The 19,454-nt window shown below is 48.7% G+C and overlaps 1 protein-coding gene across 1 annotated transcript in view; it reads left to right on the plus strand.

Moving 5' to 3' along the window:
* The window catches only part of STAB2 (stabilin 2), a 166,039-nt gene that overhangs the window by 142,378 nt on the left and 4,207 nt on the right, over positions 1–19,454 (plus strand). The window contains exons 58-68 of the mRNA XM_067697744.1: positions 1,177–1,284; positions 3,017–3,210; positions 4,315–4,456; positions 8,238–8,371; positions 9,926–10,091; positions 10,237–10,343; positions 12,872–12,991; positions 13,780–13,920; positions 16,133–16,240; positions 17,172–17,300; positions 18,285–18,401. Coding sequence (XP_067553845.1) covers positions 1,177–1,284; positions 3,017–3,210; positions 4,315–4,456; positions 8,238–8,371; positions 9,926–10,091; positions 10,237–10,343; positions 12,872–12,991; positions 13,780–13,920; positions 16,133–16,240; positions 17,172–17,300; positions 18,285–18,401 — 1,466 coding nt within the window. The remainder of the gene's footprint in view (positions 1–1,176; positions 1,285–3,016; positions 3,211–4,314; positions 4,457–8,237; positions 8,372–9,925; positions 10,092–10,236; positions 10,344–12,871; positions 12,992–13,779; positions 13,921–16,132; positions 16,241–17,171; positions 17,301–18,284; positions 18,402–19,454) is intronic.

Genomic DNA, 19,454 nt, shown 5'->3' on the forward strand with positions numbered 1-19,454 from the left:
CCACGAGGAATAGATGACTTGGCTGTGTGGCCCCAGGGTCCAGAGATCTGGTGACGTGAAGGAAACTAGATGACACGATTTAACTCAAACCCATGAAACCAGCATGCAGTCCTGTCAATCGTGGAAGGACCCACCTCAAGCAAAGTATACGGGATTGGGCAGGAAGGGTCCCTCGGGATCGTGGTCCAGGCCCAGATGTGTGCAGACACAGAGGTGAAGGGTTTCACAGCAAACGTGCTGTTCCCTGGAGTCCAGGATATGACCCCTGATTCAGCTGCGTATTAGACAAACGGCCGCAGCTAAGCCACCCTCTCCGAGGCTTGATGCTCGTCCGAAGAAAGAGAGCCTGTTGCACGGCTTTCGGGGGAGGATTGTTGTGAGGGTCGGGGTCATGGCTTCGGGGTGTCCGGTGCATGTGGGGCACTCAGAAACAGTAGCTTCCATTATCACCATCCGTCATTGTCATCCTTGTCATGACCTTGGTCCTTACCGAGCTGTCAGTTTTCTGAGGCCTCCCTTGAAGCCCAAGCCTCGTGTTCCGGTCAAAGGTTGAATCCTCCAATGTAAAGCACTGTCACTTCATCCTCCCTGGGGGCAGAAGGGCAGGACCAAGCTCTTCCTGTGGGCATCAGCAACCTGAAGCTCCAGCAGCCCAGCAGTCCCCTTAACTTCAGTTCTTCGCCCTCTTCTCTCCCCTGTCCTCCTCCCGTGGCTTCATGCTGCCTCCTGATACTGCAGCCCCTTCCAGCCACCAAAGCCCCAGACTTCTCCCAGGCTCTGCAGCGCCCACAGAAGGCCTTGGAATTTCTCCTCCAATTTAACCATCTCCTCTGGAACCCCATGCCCTTAGGGCCAAAGAGCTAATCTGCTAAGTTCACCCTTGCTAGCGGACTTTGAGGTATAAAGTGTTCATTGGTTGCCCCTAATGGTAACATATTTGCATTTTAATCTGGATAACATTTCAGAAGTAATGTCTTAGTAATACAAAGGAGTGATTCCGGAATCTCAGAATCTCCAGGCTGGGAGGGACCTTAGCAAATCACCCCGTCCACCTGCCATAAGGGGCCACTTTTGAAACACAGTGGCAGGCCAGATGGGGTCTCAGGAAGATGCCTTAGGTGGGTCCCAACCCTTCACATCATGGTGTGGAATGAATGGTGACCTCTTTCTTTGCAGTTCTGCCCCTCGTGTGCATGCCTCCTTGTTCTGCTCATGCCACCTGTAAGGAGAACAACACGTGTGAGTGTAACCTGAATTATGAAGGGGACGGAATAACGTGTACAGGTAGGTCCCATCCGTGCATGGGTGGAATAGCAGCGAGGTGCTAGGAGCAGAGCGGCTCTTGGTCAGGGTGCCTGGGCTCCATCCCGGCCCTTCTGCTTCCTGCTCGGACTGCTTCGGCAATACCCACCCTCTCTGCGACTCAGTTTTCCTCGATGGGTTTGCTCATGCCTGACCTGCCCACTTCCCAGGTCATGACTTTGAAACTGCTTTGCCAACTGTGATGCACTTTGTTTTATGGTATTTCTGTGACTTTACAGATAATCCAGTCTTACTTCAAAAAAATTGAGAAACTATACTACAGTATTTAAAAAACAACAGTGAAACCTACACATGCTCTCACCACTCGGTGAGAACCACATTGAACACTGAAATGTCTCTGTCTCTAGTAGTTACAATATAGGTTCAGCCACACAGAGACCCAAATGAACAGTGGCACAAACAAGGCAGATGTTTAAATGTTTATTTTTATCTCTTATAGCAGTTTGCATGGAGGCATCCAGGGCTAACATAGGGTTTCACTCTGAAAGGTCACCTGGGGGCCCAGACTCCTTCTATCTTGTTGCTCTGCCATCGTTCACTTGCCTGGCCCAAGATGGTCACTACCAAAGCACATCCCAGGCAGCAGGATAGAGAGGGAGAGAGAGGAGGCAAACCTCCTCCCTTTAAGGACACACCTAGAAGAGGCTAAAATCCTGTCTGCTTCCACCCCATTGGCTGGAACCTCATCATCTGTCACACCTAGGACAGGGCAGCCTGGGAAATGTAGTCTTCAGTTGGACAACCATGAAGGCCAGCTGAAAATCTACTACTATAGAGAAAGAAGACAATAGGTACTGGGGGGAAGCTACTAGTCCTGGGCACGCATACTTTCTAACTGCTCTCGTGAGTGCATCTTCATATGGAGATATACACTTCCTTTACAGAACTGAGATCTTGCTATACCTGTTGTTCTGTGATCTGCTACGAGGCAGTCTAGAAGTAGCTCAGCAACAGCAGTGGCAGCAAAGACCCAGGTTCTGTCTTTCTGCTCTGCCAGCCTTAGGCCGAGGCCTTTTGTCCTCATGTTCATGCTCTCAGGGTCTCAAGTGGCTGCCACCACTCTAGCCAAAAAGTCAGACGAGAGAAATCAGAGCGCTTTCCAGCTACTCCTGAGGCTGGAGCTAATCTACTATTAGGTTGAAATTTGGGGGATCAAGAAAACAAAGGTTAAGGGGCACACAAAACAGTGGGGAAAGTGCAGGCTTTGGAGTCAAACCAACCTGGCTTTAAATCCCAGCCCCTCCACGTTGTAGCTGGTTTGCCTTTGTCAGGTCAGTTAAGCTCTGAGTTTCCATTTGTTAATCTGCAGAATGGGGGTAACAATGTCTATGTCACAAGGTGCTCACTAGTGCACTAACCCTACACACACACGCGCGCGTGCGCACGCGACTATGTCCTAACACTAAAAACCCAAACTCATTAGAAAACTACTACCAAAGTAAAGTATGTGATTAAAAAAAAGAGCAGAGGTAGACAGATGTCACCAGGCCTGGTCTATGAGGGTGTTCGCCACAGGACACTAGTGTTGGCAAATGCAGCACAGAGGCCACCAGGCACAGGGAGAGAAGGCACTGCAATGTTGGGGCCCGTTGTCTCGCCCAGCGCCACTGGCCCTGGGGTGACCCACACCTCCATCTGAAGCCTGTGTTACACAGAGCGTGGTTCATTGAGCCCTTGTCCGCTGCTCTTGCAGTTGTGGATTTCTGCAAACAGAACAACGGGGGGTGTGCAAAGGTCGCCAAGTGCTCCCAGAAGGGCACGAAGGTCTCCTGCAGCTGTCAGAAGGGCTACCAGGGAGATGGCCACAGCTGCACGGAGATAGACCCCTGTGCGGACGGCCTCAATGGCGGGTGTCATGAGCATGCCACGTGCCAGATGACCGGCCCGGTGAGTCTCATCTCCCCGGGGAAATTGGGGGTGGGGAGCCCTTGTGCCTCGCTCAGCCTTGCTTCTCTACTCGGGTTACCGTTGGCCTCTTCCTAAGCCTTCTTCCCACGTGAGTCTATTTCTTGTTAAGTCGGCGGGCTAAATACGAAGTGGTAGAAAAAGGACCTTACTGGAAAAGCTGGTGAAGTCCACATAAAGTCTGTTGTTTAGTTAATCATAATACACCAACACTAACTTTTTAGTTTTGACAATGAACTATGGTTTTGGAAGATGTTAACGTTAGGAGAAACTGAGTGGAGGATATAAGGAGACTCTCTCTCTGCAACTTTTCTCTAAATCTAAAATTATTCCAAATAAAAATTAATTAAAACCAAAAAAGTTGGTAAGAGGTGGCAGGAAAAGTGCAGTTTGGGCACTCACTCAGGTCTTTCTAGAATGGAATCAGTGCCCTGTTGCCCCATTTCTCTGGTGGGAAGGAAAGTTGGTGGGAGATGATGTCAATTATATTATAGTTATAAACATGAACTCAGAGTCAGGCAGCCTTTGAGTCTTTGTTCCTGGCCTGACACGCTGTGTGGTCTGGGGCTGGCTGCTTAACCTCTCTGAACCTCAGTTTCCTCATTCACAAAGTGGGCCTCATAATACTGCGAACCTCACAGGATTGTTGTGGACATTAAATGGGATCATTCATTGACTCAACAAACGGTCATCAAGCACCTACTTTGTGCTGTTGTAGCTGCCAAGGATGTAGCGATCAAAAGCTTATACACGAGTAGGGGGAGGGGGCATCTTCAGTACAGAAATGAGTGTACAAGATACCTTCAGAGAGGGCCAAGAGTCAGGAGGAACAAAAATCAGGCCAGTGTGATAAAAAGGGACCGGGAGTCAGGGAAGCGACATCTGAGCTGAGATGTAAAGGAGGACATTCCATCCTGAACCTGTGCAAAAGCAAGACAGAGCAGTAACTCAGTCCCCACCGGACCGGACAGGCATGTTTCTTACCCTTCTGAGCACCTCCTGTGCTGGATGGTGGCCCGCGGAGCACATGGGGTTCTGGGGGCCCAGAGAAGGGCCTTTTTCTTCTTTCCCACTCTTCCCTCCCAGGGCAAGCACAAGTGTGAATGTAAACGTCATTACGTGGGAGACGGGCTGGACTGTGAACTGGAGCAGCTGCCCATCGACCGCTGCCTGCAGGACAATGGGCAGTGCCACGCCGACGCTGACTGTGCTGACCTCCACTTCCAAGGTCAGTGGCCCGAAGCACCTGGCCTCAGGCATGGGGAAGGGACCTCTGCAAGAGCAAAGGGTCAGGGACTTCCCTAGTGGTGCAGTGGTTGGGACTTCGCCTTCCAGTGCAGGGGGGTGAGTTCGATCCCTGGTAGGGGAGCTAGGATCCCACATGCCTCAAGGCCAAAAAAGCAAAACGTAAAGCAGAAGAAATGTTGTAACAAATCCAATAAAGACTTCAAAAGTGGTCCACATCAGGAAAAAAAAATCTTAAAAAACAAACTGGGACCAAACAGCCCATGCATTGCCCAGGACCCAGTGGAGGCTGACATCAAGCACATTGAGGGTTCGGATTTCAACATACAAATTTGTGGGGGACACAGACATTCAGTCCCTATCACGCATCAAGTCCTAAGACACCTCAAGTCCATTTTGGGGATGAAGTGGAGGAAATATAAGCAGGAGAAATACACAGGAGATACGACAAATATATGACACTGTCTCTTCTTGCAAGGAGATTCCCAATGGAGTTGAGGACATTTTTTAATCAATAAGACCGGGGGAAGAAAGGTAATAAGACAGAAGATAGCGATTTATCTCATGCTGATGGTGCAACTGAAGGGAGAGAGCAAGCTGGTTAGAGAAAAATTGGAAGCAGGGACTCAAGCAGATATTTGTACACCCACGTTCACAGCAGCATTATTCACAACAGCCAAAAGGCAGAAACAACTGAAATGTTCAACCTATGGACGGATAGATAAAATGCAGTATACGGTGGGACATTACTCACCCTATAAAAGGAATGAAATTCTGTACATGCTACAGCGTCCATGAACCTTGAAAACATGCGCCATGAAATAAGCCAGACACAAAAGGACAAACATTGTACTCTTCCACAGACAGAAGGTACCTATAATAGGCAAATTCAGAGAGACAGAAGGAAGGATAGAGGTTACTGAAGGGTGGGGAGAGGGGCTCATTCTTTAATGGGTACAAAGTTTCTGTTTGGGATGATGGAAACATTCTAGAAATGGATAGTGGTCATGGTTGCACATGTAAATGTACTTAATGCCACGGAATTGTACACTTAAAGTGGTCAAGAGGCGAATTTTATGTTATGTGTATTTTACCGCAGTAAATTTTTTTTAAAAAAGAATAGAGAAGGGAAGGATCTCTGGGTGGGATGAGAGAGGGAATCCCAGGGAGCTGAATAGAGGCCTGGGGCTACAGTAGACGCTTGAAAGATGCTGGAGTTGAGCTATGCACAGAAGAGCTGGCAAGACTTTCTGCTGGGAGGACTCAGGGACAGCAGTTATCAGGGGTCAGCTGAGAAGGACGAGGCGATGGTGGGAGGGACAGCATAGTATCAAGGCTATGACCCCAAGGTAACAGGATCTCTGCGGGGAAGAGGAGTAAGATGAGGGAGAAAAGGGCACACCGTGGACATGGAGAGTGAAGAAAAGGAAAGGGTCAACCATAATGTAAGGTTTCCATCTCGAGAGACCAACCCAGTGGTGGTGTTAAAGCAGTCTGGGAGTGGGGGGCCCAAGAATTTTGAAAGCTTTGCTGGGGACAGTCTATGTTCAAGGTGATGATGGATCTTCCAAGTTCTATTTCAAGGTGATGGTGGGACTTCAAAGCAGGGAGATTCTGTAGGCGGTTGTTATTTAGGATGGGGTCAAGAATGAGCAGTTGGGACCAGGGACGTTGATTCATGAGTCATTTGCCAGGAGGAGTGTGGAGTCAAGAGGTGCTTGGCTTTTTTCTTTAGGGCGCGATTCATTCAGCCAGTCCTGCCTGTTCCCACAACTCACTGAATCTATTCAGTTCGTGGAACATCGCCCATCTTCTCCAGGGGGTTTTTCTCTTCTACTTTTTATGAATACTGAGACAGTGATGGTAGTGATATTAAGTGACTGAGCGTCACACTGGACCCACCTTCTGTTGTGGCTGAGTGGTTACCCTTAAGACGACGAGATGGCATTGGGATGCCTCAGCTGTCCCGGTGGGCAGGCTACGGAGGCATCCCACACTCAGGAGGAAGTGCCTACTCTCACACAGTTCCGAGGAGGGCAAACTCACACAGCCTCTGTGGCATCCAATTCGGCAATGTGTGCAGAGAGCCTCATGACATTCAAGGGACACATCCTATTGAAATAATCTAAGAATTGAATAACGGGAAACATACCATCCCAGCATTACCTAACATCACAAAAAATTAGAAATAACAAATATCTAACAGTAAAGGATGATCAAATATACTGTTATATCCACTCAAGGGCACTATTAAGAATTGTGGGGACTTCCCTGGTGGCGCAGTCGTTAAGAATCCGCCTGCCAGTGCAGGGGACACGGGTTCGAGCCCTGGTCCGGGAAGATCCCACATGCCGCGTAGCCACTAAACCCATGTGCCCCAACTACTGAGCCTGTGCTCTACAGCCCGCGAGCCACAACTACTGAGCCCGCGCACCACAACTACTGAAGCCCACACACCCTAGAGCCCGCACGCTGCAACTACTGAGCCCATGTGCTGCAACTACTGAGCCCACGTGCTGCAACTACTGAAGCCCACATGCCTAGAGCCCGTGTTCCGCAACAAGGGAAGCCTGCGCACTGCAGCGAAGAGCAGCCCCCGCTCGCTGCAACTAGAGAAAGCCTGTGCACAGCAACAAAGACCCAGCGCAGCCAAAAAATAATTAATTTTAAAAAAAGAATCGTGTTGACTTGGGAAGGAGACAAGGCTAAACACCTTTCCGTCCTTCCCCAAGCTGTTATATTGGTAAGTGTTTATATTTCAGGTGTGGCTGACAAGATTACATGGCCTGTGGATGAATATACTATTGTCTGCGGTCAAAGAAGAAAATCTTGGGAATTCCCTGGTGGTCCAGTGGTTAGGACCCCTGCAGGGGGCACAGGTTCAATCCCTGGTCAGGGAACTAAGATCCTGCAAGCCGGGCAGCCAAAAAAAAAAAAAGAAAGAAAGAAAGAAAGAAAAAAAATCTTAAACTTCGCTCTTTTGGGGGTAGAAAGTACCGTTTTAGTGGCATTTGATAAAGAACTTGACAATATAAAAATCTGACTTGTTTCTTGAAGTCACATGCATTGGTCTCTGCATTAACTGGTTAAAAAAAAGATACCAACTATTTAAAAAGGATTAAAATCTTCTAGTATCTTAGGGGGAAAATGGCTAGAAAGCTTTTGTAAAGGCATAGTGGCAATCAGAAAACACATGGGGTCCTTGGCAGAAATTCATTTTTATGTATTTTTTTTTCATGGCTGTGAAGTTCACAAAAAGTGTTCAACTAAAAGTGTCAAGGGGAAATTATGTTGCCAGAGAAAATTTATAATATTGGGAAATAATCGTGATTTCACGTTATAAGAAAGATTTCTAAAAACTAAATATGCAGCATACTGCCACACTTGTGGTATATATGACATGTAAACGGACAGGGAAAAAGACTGGAAGGGTGAAATTACATCAAAATTAAAAGTTACAAAAATAAAAATTCTGTACGGAAGTACATCAGAATGTTAGCCATGGAGTAATGATTATTTCCAGAGAGCGGGACTGTAGGTGATTTTTGTTCCTCTCTTTTCTTTTCCGTACGGCCCAGATTTCTACCAGACACGTGCTACTTTCATAGTTAGAAAAGAAATAAGTATTTTAAATGACATCTCAAAGGGGAGTGGCATCCCAAGAAACCCTGGGATACGGTCAGCCTTCCACTTTGAAAACCTCTGATGAAAGCACTGCCAGCCAGGGGGGCTGGCCTGGACGATTCCTCTCCTCCCCCTTCTAGATACCACCGCTGGAGTGTTCCATCTACGCTCCCCGCTGGGCCAGTACAAGCTGACCTTTGACAAAGCCAGAGAGGCCTGTACCAAGGAAGCTGCAACCATGGCAACCTACAACCAGCTCTCCTACGCCCAGAAGGTGGGGCCCAGTTGGCGGGCACTGTGCAGGCAGGGTCTTCAGGGGAGGAGATGCAGCTTCCTCTGGACACAGGGGAGACTCAGGCTGTTGCCTTCCTGGAGCGGGGAGTTCAGGGAGCTCCTGGAGCAATAACGATTCGTCATGTCCACCGGGAGTCTACCGTGTGTCAGGCACAGTGTGGGGTGCTTCCCTGACATTGCTGTCCATTCTTACAACGTCCCTGGAGGTAGGTATTCCTATCTTTTTACAGAGAGGGCAACTGAGGCTCTGAAAGGTAATGTGCCCAATGTCACCCAGCCAAGAAGTGGCAGGTCCAGCATTCCATGTACCCCTGACTCCAAAAGTCTTCTCTCGATCATGACATTCAACCACCAAGGCAGAGGCACAGACTGGGAGTGTGTACCTCATAGATGGAAACCAGAAAGAGATCAGTTAACCACAAGCCTAGGGTCTCCCTGAACCCACAAAGCAGCTGAGTTTTCTGGAATAGCTGGGGCTCTCTTTGTCTGGAGGGGCTGTGAAAGGAGGACATGGGAAGTGCTCCAGCTCTCAGCCACAGCCAGGGAGGAAATGGAGCTCTGGTCAGGGCTACTCTCTTAGCCTCTAAAACCAGAAGCCAATTAGGAAACGTCAGCGACTTTGAGTGACCTGCTAGTGACTGCTCACTGGGAGTAGAGGAGACCACTGTCCATCAGGATGATGTTACTGCCCTCCAACCTCCATCACTACCAGATGCTCAGACCTGACGTTTCTTTACCAAGGAGCAAAGCCTTTGATGCCAGGACCCAGCATCTTGGAGGGTCAGAATTTCTTGTTTCTCCTGCTTGCTGGTTGTATGGCCTTGATCAAGCCATTGAAACCTCTGTCCCACCGGGCATGTTTGTATAAGGACTAAAGGTAATATGGTACAGTGACTGGCACACAGTAGGAACTCAGTTTTTAAGATTAAGAGCTCTGGAGTAGACTGCATGGGTGTGAATCTCAACTCCGCTACTCGCTGGCTGTATGACTTTGAGCAAGTTACTTAACCCTTTTTGCCTCTATTTTCTCAATTATATGATAGAGGTTTTTTTTAAGTTTCTATCTCAAAGGGTTGATACAAGTGTTAAAGGTGCTGACACATGAAAAGCCCTTGCAACAGAACCTGGCCCAGAATAAGCTCTCAATAAGTGTTACAGTGAATGGTGATGGTGAGGATGATGACTGATGATCGGTTACAGTTCTATCAACGCATAAGCAGAAGAATTTGCACCCAGGGAAAAAATAGCTGATTGCAAATCCTTTCTCGAGAGCAGAGGGAAGAAAAATGAGTGTGAAGGACCCGGGCACCTACAGGAAAGAGAAGGCACCACTTTCATCCATCCAATGGCTCAATCAACAAAAATTTAATGAACACCTACTATGTTCCAGGCACGGGGTACAATAGGCAAAATGAGCCATAATTCCAAACTCCGTGGAGTTTTCAGTCTGATGGGGGAGTCAGACGTTACCCAAAGAACTCCACAACAAATATGAAATCACAGCTGACCCATGGCCACATCTGTGTCCCTACAGGCCAAGTACCACCTCTGCTCAGCAGGCTGGCTGGACAGTGGGCGAGTAGCCTACCCCACATCCTACTCCTCCCAGAACTGTGGCTCTGGTATCATTGGGATAGTGGACTACGGAACAAGAAACAACAAGAGTGAAATGTGGGATGTCTTCTGCTACCGGATGAAAGGTAACGGCCCACACGCCCCTTTAGATTCCAGGCCATGCAGCTGCTGAGCAGTCCTCAGCCTGGCCAGCCGACCTCCCAGGGTGAGATGGGGCAGCCCAGGCCCCTGCCTCACTGTGGCGGGCCCCCGTGTGCTCCTGCCTTCCAGATGTGAACTGCACCTGCAAGGCAGGTTACGTGGGAGATGGCTTCTCGTGCAGTGGAAATCTGTTGCAGGTCCTGATGTCCTTCCCCTCGCTCACAAACTTCCTGACGGTATGTATGTGCCATGTCTGTTTGCTTTCGCCTCGGGGTGGAGGGGTCGCCTCAAAGCAGGTATTAGAGAGGTGAGTCCTTCAAAGAAGACAGAGGTTCACAGTCATAGTTAAGAGCATGGACACTGACCAAAAAAAAAAAAAAAAAGGGACTTCCTGGCGGTCCAGTAGTTAAGACCCCACGCTTCCAATGCAGGGGCCGCAGGTTCAATCCCTAGTCAGGGAACTAAGATCCCACATGACGTGTGGCGCAGCCAAAAAAAAAAAAAAAAAAGTCCCGAAAGGGCGTGGACACTGAGCCTCACTGCCCGAGTCTGAAGCTTAGGTTTGCCACTTGGTGCATCACCTTACATGAGTTACTTTCCCTTCTGAGCCTCAGTTTGCTCATTTGTAAAATGGAGATGATGATAGCACCAGTCTCATAGGGGCACTGTGATAAATAGATGACCTAATATTTATAAAGTGCTTAGCCCTGTGGCCAGCAGATGCAAAATGCTGTACTGGTATCAGCTGGTATCCTTATCTCTGTGTGCACCTACAGCAGCTTCAGAGTCGGCCCTGGAGGAGTGAGGTGCTCTTTTATCTTTGTGGACCGGGTAGGGCACAGTTAGCTAAGTCTGCCTGGCGGTCACCCAGTGAGCCAAATGCTCCGCACGCGGTCAGCTTGCATTTTGCACTGCACTTTTTGTTTTTCTTCTCGGCTGCACCATGCGGCTTGCGGGATCTTACTTCCCCAACCAGGGATCGAACCCACACCCGCGGCAGTGAAAGCGCAGAGTCCTAACCACTGGACCACCAGGGAATTCCTGCACTGCACTTAAAGTCACTTTAACATTCTACAAGTCACGTCCAATGAAGAGAAAGCCCCTGTTAGAGAAGGAATTGGTGTTGACTGATGAAAGAACTGAGCTAATAATTTTAATAACAATAGCTAAAATTTCTTACGCACTTCCTTCGCACGGGGCATTGTACTGAGCCCTTTCAGGGCCCTTGTCACTTGGTTCATAGAACATAAGCTCCGTAAGGGAAAGGATTTTCTCTGCCTTGTGGCTGGCATATAGTAGGTGCTCAATAAATACTTGCTAGAAGGAATAAATCCTCATGCAACCTTATGAAGTCACTTCTGCTGTTATTCCCATTTTGCAGATAAAGAAACTGAGGCTTAGCAAGGTCAAGGACATAGCCAAGGAGAGGGGACTGAGCATAAGTATAGGGCTTGTAGGAGCAGGGCAGAAGCTAAACCAAGGACCCCACAATGGCGAGCCTTTTTCCACAGACCAAAGGTATCCACCTAACTCGTCTAAAAATTCAGCGTTACCGTAAATACTCTAAAGGTAAACACCCAAACCAATACTTGTGCTGCATGGGAGCCTGGCTTGTGACAGCATCTCAGAGAAAAGACGGTGTAGAACAAAACTCACTGGCTACGTGCCCTTCCGCAAATTATCTTCTCTGGGTGTCAGCGGTACTCTCTGCACAATGACAAAGCTGAACTGGGTAGTGTGACTTTTTAAAATTTGTTCAGTGAGTATTTATTGAGTACTTACAAAGTGCTTCAGATATATCAGTGAACAAAATAGACAAACAATAAACAATAAATAGTATTGAAAGCTAGAAGATGATCTAGGCTATGGGGGGTGGGGTGGGGAGGGTAAGGGGAACCACAGGGTTCCCATTTTTTTTTGTTTGTTTGTTTTTTGTTTTTTTGCGTTACGCGGGCCTCTCACCCCTGTGGCCTCTCCCATTGCGGAGCACAAGCTCCAGACGCGCAGGCTCAGCGGCCATGGCTCACGGGCCTAGCCGCTCCGCGGCATGTGGGATCTTCCCGGACCGGGGCACGAACCCGTGTCCCCTGCATCGGCAGGCGGACTCTCAACCACTGCGCCACCAGGGAAGCCCAGGGTTCCCATTTTGCATAGAGTGATGAGGAAAGGCCTTAGTGAGAAGGTGACACGTGAGTAAAGTGTGAACAGAAGAGAGGAAGTTAACCGTGCAGATTTGGAGGAAGAATCTTCCAGACAGAAGAAACAACCAGGCAAAGGATGAAAGGCAGGAGAGTGCTGGGCAAGCTTGAGGAACGTCAGGGAGGCCAGCGTGGCTGGAACAGAGTGAGCGAGAGGACAGCCGGGCACGGGGTCAGAGGAGCAACAGTCCAGATGGTTTGGGCCTCACGGGCCACTGTAAGGACTTTGGCTTTTCCTCTGGGAGAAGTGGGGGCCCTTGCAGGGTTTTGACAAAAGGAGACTCAAGACTTCACTTAACGTTTCAAAGACCACACGGGCTGTCGGGCTGTCGTGTTGAGAATGGCCTGTGATCTGGCCGTGACTTGGGACCAGAGGATTTGTTGAGGAAAGGAAAAATCCTCCTACAGTCTTCTCAAGGGGCAGTCAGACAGAAGAGCGGACGAGTGGCAGCCTGAGTTGGGACGACCAGCAGGAATATTCCCAGAGGGGTGATGCTACCCTCTCCAGCCACCCCGGTCCCTGCACACCAGGCTGACCCGTCTGACCACCTCCTTCCTCTCCCCAGGAAGTGCTGGCCTATTCCAACAGCTCAGCCAGAGGCCGGGCGTTTCTGAAACACCTGACTGACCTGTCGATCCGAAGCACCCTCTTTGTGCCACAGAACAGCGGGCTGGGGGAAAATGAGGTGAGTTGGGCTCCTGACGTCTGTGCTTTGGGCTAGCGCTTCTAGACAGTATCAGCGGCCTATCACCACCATAGCGCAAGGCTACAAACGACCCCAGAACGCAGTGGCTTCACATTTATGTAGCTCCAACAGCTGTAGACCGGCTGGCAGTCCTTCCGGGCCAGGCCAGGCGTGCTCGTGTGTCTAAGCCGGGCTGGCCGTCAGGTTACCTAGGCTGGCTTGTCTGGGGCTCTGCTCCGCAGGGCTCTCGTCCTCCAGCAGGCTAGCCCGGGCTTGTGGTGAGAGCAAGCCCAGTCCTGCCAGTGCTTTCTAAGCCCCCGTCTGGTCACATTTGCTAACATGCCACTGGCCCAACAGGTCATGTGGCTGAGCCCAAAGTCAGAGTGGGAGGCCCTCAGATGATGTGGTAAAGAGCAGGGATACGGGGAGGGGTGAAGAACCAGGGCCATGGGGGCAACTGATCTACTACATCAACCTTTTTCATGTCACGGCACACAGAGGAACTGGCAGTGTTTATTCAGCCCACCCACGGGCTCTGACAGCCCAGACCCCACTGAGGGCTGAGAGAAGCAATAGCTCTGCTCACTTGTTACTCACTCAAGACCCATTCCTCCCAGGACACCACTGGGAAGCTCTGCTTTGTCCATAAAAATGACTTTCAAAGTGGAGGCAGAAAAACCAAGGCTTTGCGAAGTGATTTTTTTTTCCCTGGGTCATCCTTGTCATTAAAAGGAGAAAATATTGCTTGGCCTTTAAAGACCGTTTTCGTGTCTCTTCTCTGCTCTCAGACTCTGTCTGGGCGGGACATCGAGCACCATCTCGCCAATGTCAGCATCTTTTTTTACAATGACCTTGTCAACGGTACCGTCCTGCACACTAGGCTGGGAAGCCAGCTGCTCATCACCTCCAGCCAGGACCAGCGCCAACTGGTATGAAAAGTCTTCTGGGCTTATAGGGGGAAGTGGGGATAATATATGCCAAGCTCCTAGCAGAGAGCAGGTGCTTAATAGATGGCAACTCTTATAATGTGAAAGTAAACTCCAAAGCTGCAGTTAGCGGTACTAGCTGCGCACCAGGACACACCACACTGCCTGTCAGGCAGCCCCTACCCTTTGGGAAATAAGCCATTGGTGACCGCCAGCCCCAGAAGCTGGTGAACCAGCTTTAAATGAAACCATTTTAAAGCAGTCTGATTCTCTGCCCTTATTTCTGTCAGATTGCCAGCCTATCCTAGGTGTTAACATGTGAGCCTTCAAGTCAAATGACCCTCGTATGAAAACCAGTTCTGCCACTCACTAGCTCTAGGAACTTAGACAAGTTATCTCACTTCTAAGTGTCCCAATTTCCTCATCTGAAAAGCAGGGATGTTGGTGATGTGTTAATGATGTTGATGATGATGGTGGTGGTGGTAACGGTGATGATGATTATGATGGTGGTAATAGTGATATTTTGATAATGGTGGTGTTAATGATGTTGGTAATGATGATAATTATGATGGTAATAATAGTGACATTATTTTGATAATGGTGATGTTAATGATGGTGGTGTGTTGATGATGATGATGGTGGTGGTGGTGATGATTATTTTGATGATGATGATGGATAATGGTGGGGATGATAGTGGTGGTAGTGATATTAGAAGTAGTGATAGTGGTGGTGGTAATGTGACCATGACAACCATGATGTTCAAATCATAGGCTTTTTTAAAAATATATTTTTTAATCGAAGTATAGTTGATTTACAATGTTGTGTTAGTTTTAGGAGTACAGCGAAATGATTCAGTTATATATATATTCAATTATATATATATTTTTTCAGATTCTTTTCCCATATAGGTTATTACAAAATATTGACTATAGTTCCCTGTGCTATATAGTAGGTCCTTGTTAATTATCTATTTTATATATAGTAGAGTATATCTGTTAATCCTATACTCCTAATATATCCCTCCTCCCTACCTTTCCCCTGCGTTAACCATAAGTTTGTTTTTTGTCTGTGAGTCTGTTTCTGTTTTGTAAATAAATTCGTTTGTATCATTTTTTTAGATTCCACATATAAGTGATACATATGATAAAATTTGTCTTTCTGCCTGACTTAGTGTGATAATCTCTAGGTCCATCCATGTTGCTGCAAATGGCATTATTTCATTTTTCTATGGCTGAGTAATATTCCATTGTATATATGTACCACATCTTCTTTGTCCATTCATCTGTCAATGGAAATTTAGGTTGCTTCCATGTCTTGGCTATTGTAAATAGTGCTGCTATGAACATTGGGGTGCGTGTATCTTTTCGAATTATGGTTTTCTCCAGATATACGCCCAGGAGTGGGATTGCTGGATACACCCTCTCCACCATTTATTATTTGTAGACTTTCTGATGACGGCCATTCTGACTGGTGTGAGGTGATACCTCATTGCAGTTTTGTCAGATCATAGGCTTTTATGGAGATTCAGTGATTCAAGTCTTCCGACGTGTGATAATAGTGTCTGACATGTAGCAAGGGCTAAATGAATTACTTTTAGCTTTTACCTAATAAATGATCTTTATTACCGACGATCAGTAGTTTAGACCAGTGCTTCTCAAACTTTACTATGCATTTTAATCACATACAGGTTTGTTAAAATGCATGTTGTGATTCAGTGGGTGGGTTGTGAGGCCTCAGGTTCTGCACTTCTAAGCACTCTCAGGTGACTGTCCACGCCACAAGCCAGTGGAGCCCACTTTGATTAGCAAGGAATTAGATCACTTAAAATCCCTTTCTAACAGTGTGGTGTGATGTTCACAGCAGTGGATCTGGAATCCAGAGGCATGGGATTTGCCACCTACGACCTGGGTGATCTTGGACATACCATTTTCCTTCTGAACTCTCATCTGTTAAACAAGTGGGCTGGACAGAATGACCTCCTGGGGTCTCTGCAGCTCTTAGATCAGCTAATTGGCACAAGAGCTACTAATGTGTTTTGGGCTGTCCAGAGGGTGAGCGCAAGTCCTATGCTACCTGTCAGTGAGGACTGGCCTGAAGCCCAGGCGCCACAACCTCGGGGAAACTGGACAACTTTCCTCCATGAAAGGGCTGCCCACATGGAGAGTAAGAGTCAGGTGGTCAGAGATCTCCACCAGCCTCTTCTCATCTCCCCTAGGAGACCAGGTTCGTTGATGGAAGAGCCATTCTGCAGTGGGACATCTTTGCCTCCAATGGGATTATTCATGTCATTTCCAGGCCTTTAAAAGCACCTCCCACCCCAGTGGTGAGTATCCAGGGTTCCTGGTGAGGGGCCAGGGGGAATCCCAATGTCCACTCCCCAAGAAGCAAACTACTCCCGGAAGCCCTGTCCACCCCTCCTCCGGATACTGGAGGCGCCTCCCCCATCCACGGCAGCTGGCCTCAGGGATGCCGGGCCCTGTCGCATCCCACCCCCACTCCAGTGCGTTAGCAACATAACACCTGTCACCATCAATATCTGCTGAATGAAAAGGGCAGGATGGGCCAATGGAGAAACCACTGGAAAGGGAGTGAAAATCCTGAGCATCTCCACTTCGTAACCGTGTGACCTTAGACAAGCCCCAGAACATCACTGAGCCCCATTTTTCTTACCTGCAAAATCGAGGTCGTAATGCCTTCCTCCCTGGGTTCTTGGGAGGGCGAGTTAATATAAAATAATGAAGACAGTCCCTGGCACATAGTACATGCTATATAAGAGTTGGTCGGCTGTGGTTGGTTGGTGGTGGTGATGTTAGTATTCTAACTTTGTTCTAAAAGTATGAGGGAGGGGCGAGCACAGCTGGCTGCTGGGAAGTTCCACAGCATAGTGGTTAAGCACATAAGTTCCAAAGCCAGGCTGGCTTCCAAAGCCCACCTCTACCACTCACAGGCTGTGTGATATTGGGCAAGTGCTTACCCGTTCTGTGTCTCCATTCTCCCATATGAAAGTGGAAAGAATAAAAATTGTTATCTCTTTGTGTTTTTATACATTTAAATGGATTATTTTGTGTAAGGGGGCTTAGAACAGACCCTGGAAATAGTAAGGGCTAGATACATGTTAACAATTTTATCATTATTTTTATCCCAACTGGTACCAAGATGCCTCAGGCCAGCCAGAATGGGGTAGGCTCCAGAAAGCACACCTCTTTGGGGAAGTCACAGTTTTGAGTACCAACCGCTCCCCTTTCTGTGTTCAGACTTCAAGCCACGCTGGCTTGGGAACGGGGATGTTCTTTGCCATCATCCTGGTCATTGGAGCCATCGCTTTGGCTGCATATTCTTACTTTCGATTAAACCGGAGAACAATTGGCTTTCAGCATTTTGAGGTAAGATGGAGAAAAATGGGAACATGGGCACGGGGGTCCTCTCTGAAACCCAGCCCCTGGCTCTGGGCTGCTTCAGAGAGCTCACGGGCAGCTGGGCGCCTGGCACACACTCCCCGTCTCCTGGGTGGGGCCTCTGCCCCTAAGAGAGCAGCAGTGGCAGCTCCAAGGCCCTCTTCCTGGCCGAGACAGGACACGGAGGAGGGTGATGGGCTGCCAATGGCCCTTCGTGCCAGGGGTCTGGCTTGGAGGCAAATTCACCAGGGGCCCAGGAGGCCACTCATCTTGGAGGATTCACAAGACAGGCACCCACCAGGACTGATCTGAGATTCAAGGCCGACTCTGAGGGTGGGGACAGGGTAGGGACCTACACAGCCAGGGGCCTCACGCCACAGCCAGGGAAACGCGTTGGCCCTCTTTGAACTGTTGAGCCCACATCCAGGTCAGCGGGTCTCGGCTGATGGTGGGGTGACCCTGGGGAGACACTGGGGACCAGGGTTACCAGCAGCCCCCAGGCAGCAGGTCACTTCCTTCTGGCAGATAGCCTGTGTATTTATCAGCACCATATACATGATTTATAAAACATCACATCTAGCCAAAGTGCACGTGCTGTATGACTCCTTTTATGCTAAGTTCAAGGACAGGCAAAACCACTCCAGGTGACAGGAGTCAGAATAGCGGTTACCCTGGGTGGGACCGGATATTGGCGGGCGAGGGGCATGAGGGAACCTCCTGGGGGGGCTGGAGATGCCCTATATGCTGACTTGGGTGGTGGTCATACCTGGGGGGACGTATTAAGAAGTCATTGAACTGAACATTTAAGATTGGTGCATGATATTATATGTAAGTCAGATCTCAATAAAAGGAAAAGGAAAAAGCTCCCGGAGGTGGGCGGGGGGTGGCTTGCTTTACCCCCCCAATTTTGATGAGACACTCCTGCCTCGGGGACTCGGTGGTGCTCAGCCCCGTGCTTGTCTTTCCGAGCAGTCGGAAGAGGATATCGACGTGGCAGCTCTCGGCAAGCAGCAGCCCGAGAATATCTCGAACCCCATGTACGAGAACACAGCCTCAGCAACCCCAGAACCTTCCTACGACCCCTTCATGGTGAGTGTGTGTTTTTATCTAGGAACAGGTTCAGCTGGGGGGCAGGGGAACGATGTCTTTCAGCACATCTCAGTGGAAAGCTCTGCACCAAGAAATCTCACTACTAGAACGTGTCTCCCGGCAACAAGCCTAAAATCGAGTGTTGTGAGCTGGGTGAAGCCGTGTAGTTGTGTAGCATTCTGAGCTCTCTTGGGTGGACGGCAGAGGCGTCCAACAGTTAGAGGCAGGGGAGAACTAGGGGTTGCCCAACCCCTACCTCGTGACCAGGTGAGAGGTCACAAGGAGAAGAAATCCTGGGCCAAATTCTGCCACAAACATTGACGAGGCAGCAGGCGCAAAGTTAAGACATAAACTGCTTCAACATTTACAATGTTGCCCAGGACTCCTGCCTGTTGTCAGAGCTGCGGCTTGCTTTAGGAGCTACGCTTCTTTGATAAGGTCTTTTATATCTCGGGGAGCATATTCTGCTCTGGTCTTCCAGGAAAGGACCACTTGTTTCTAGAGTTAGTGACGCCTGAGCTTAGACGGAACCTCCACCGACGTTAACCCCATGGCAGGGCACCCCATTCACGCTGAATGTGGAAGATACCGCCCTGCCTGTAATTTATTACCGGGTCTGGACTGAGAAGCTAGGAGGGAGATAAGAGAAAATGTATATTGGTCTCTGCCCCAGAGCTCATAAACCCTTGTAATTTCCGAAGTGATAAGAACACTAGGGGCATCTTCTGTTGTGATGACGATCTTCTGGGTGGGCTCCTGGATGGGGGCTGGTCACCAGAAAGACAAGCCATGATTAGAAGGTTGGAATTCTCAGCCCTACCCTTCACCCTTATAAGAGGAGAGAGGGGCTAGAAACAGCTAATAATCAATCATACCCACGTGAGGAAGCCTCCAAAAAATCCGTGTGTGTGTGTGTGTGTGTGTGTGTGTGTGTGTGTGTGTGTCTATTGTAGATTTTTGGTTTGTGGTTACCATGAGGTTTTGATACAGCAGTCTATATATAAACAAGATTGTTTTAAGTTGCTGGTCTTTTAATTTAAATGCATTTCCCGT

Source organism: Pseudorca crassidens, chromosome 11 (genome assembly GCF_039906515.1).
Source record: "Pseudorca crassidens isolate mPseCra1 chromosome 11, mPseCra1.hap1, whole genome shotgun sequence".
Lineage (NCBI taxonomy): Eukaryota > Metazoa > Chordata > Mammalia > Artiodactyla > Delphinidae > Pseudorca > Pseudorca crassidens.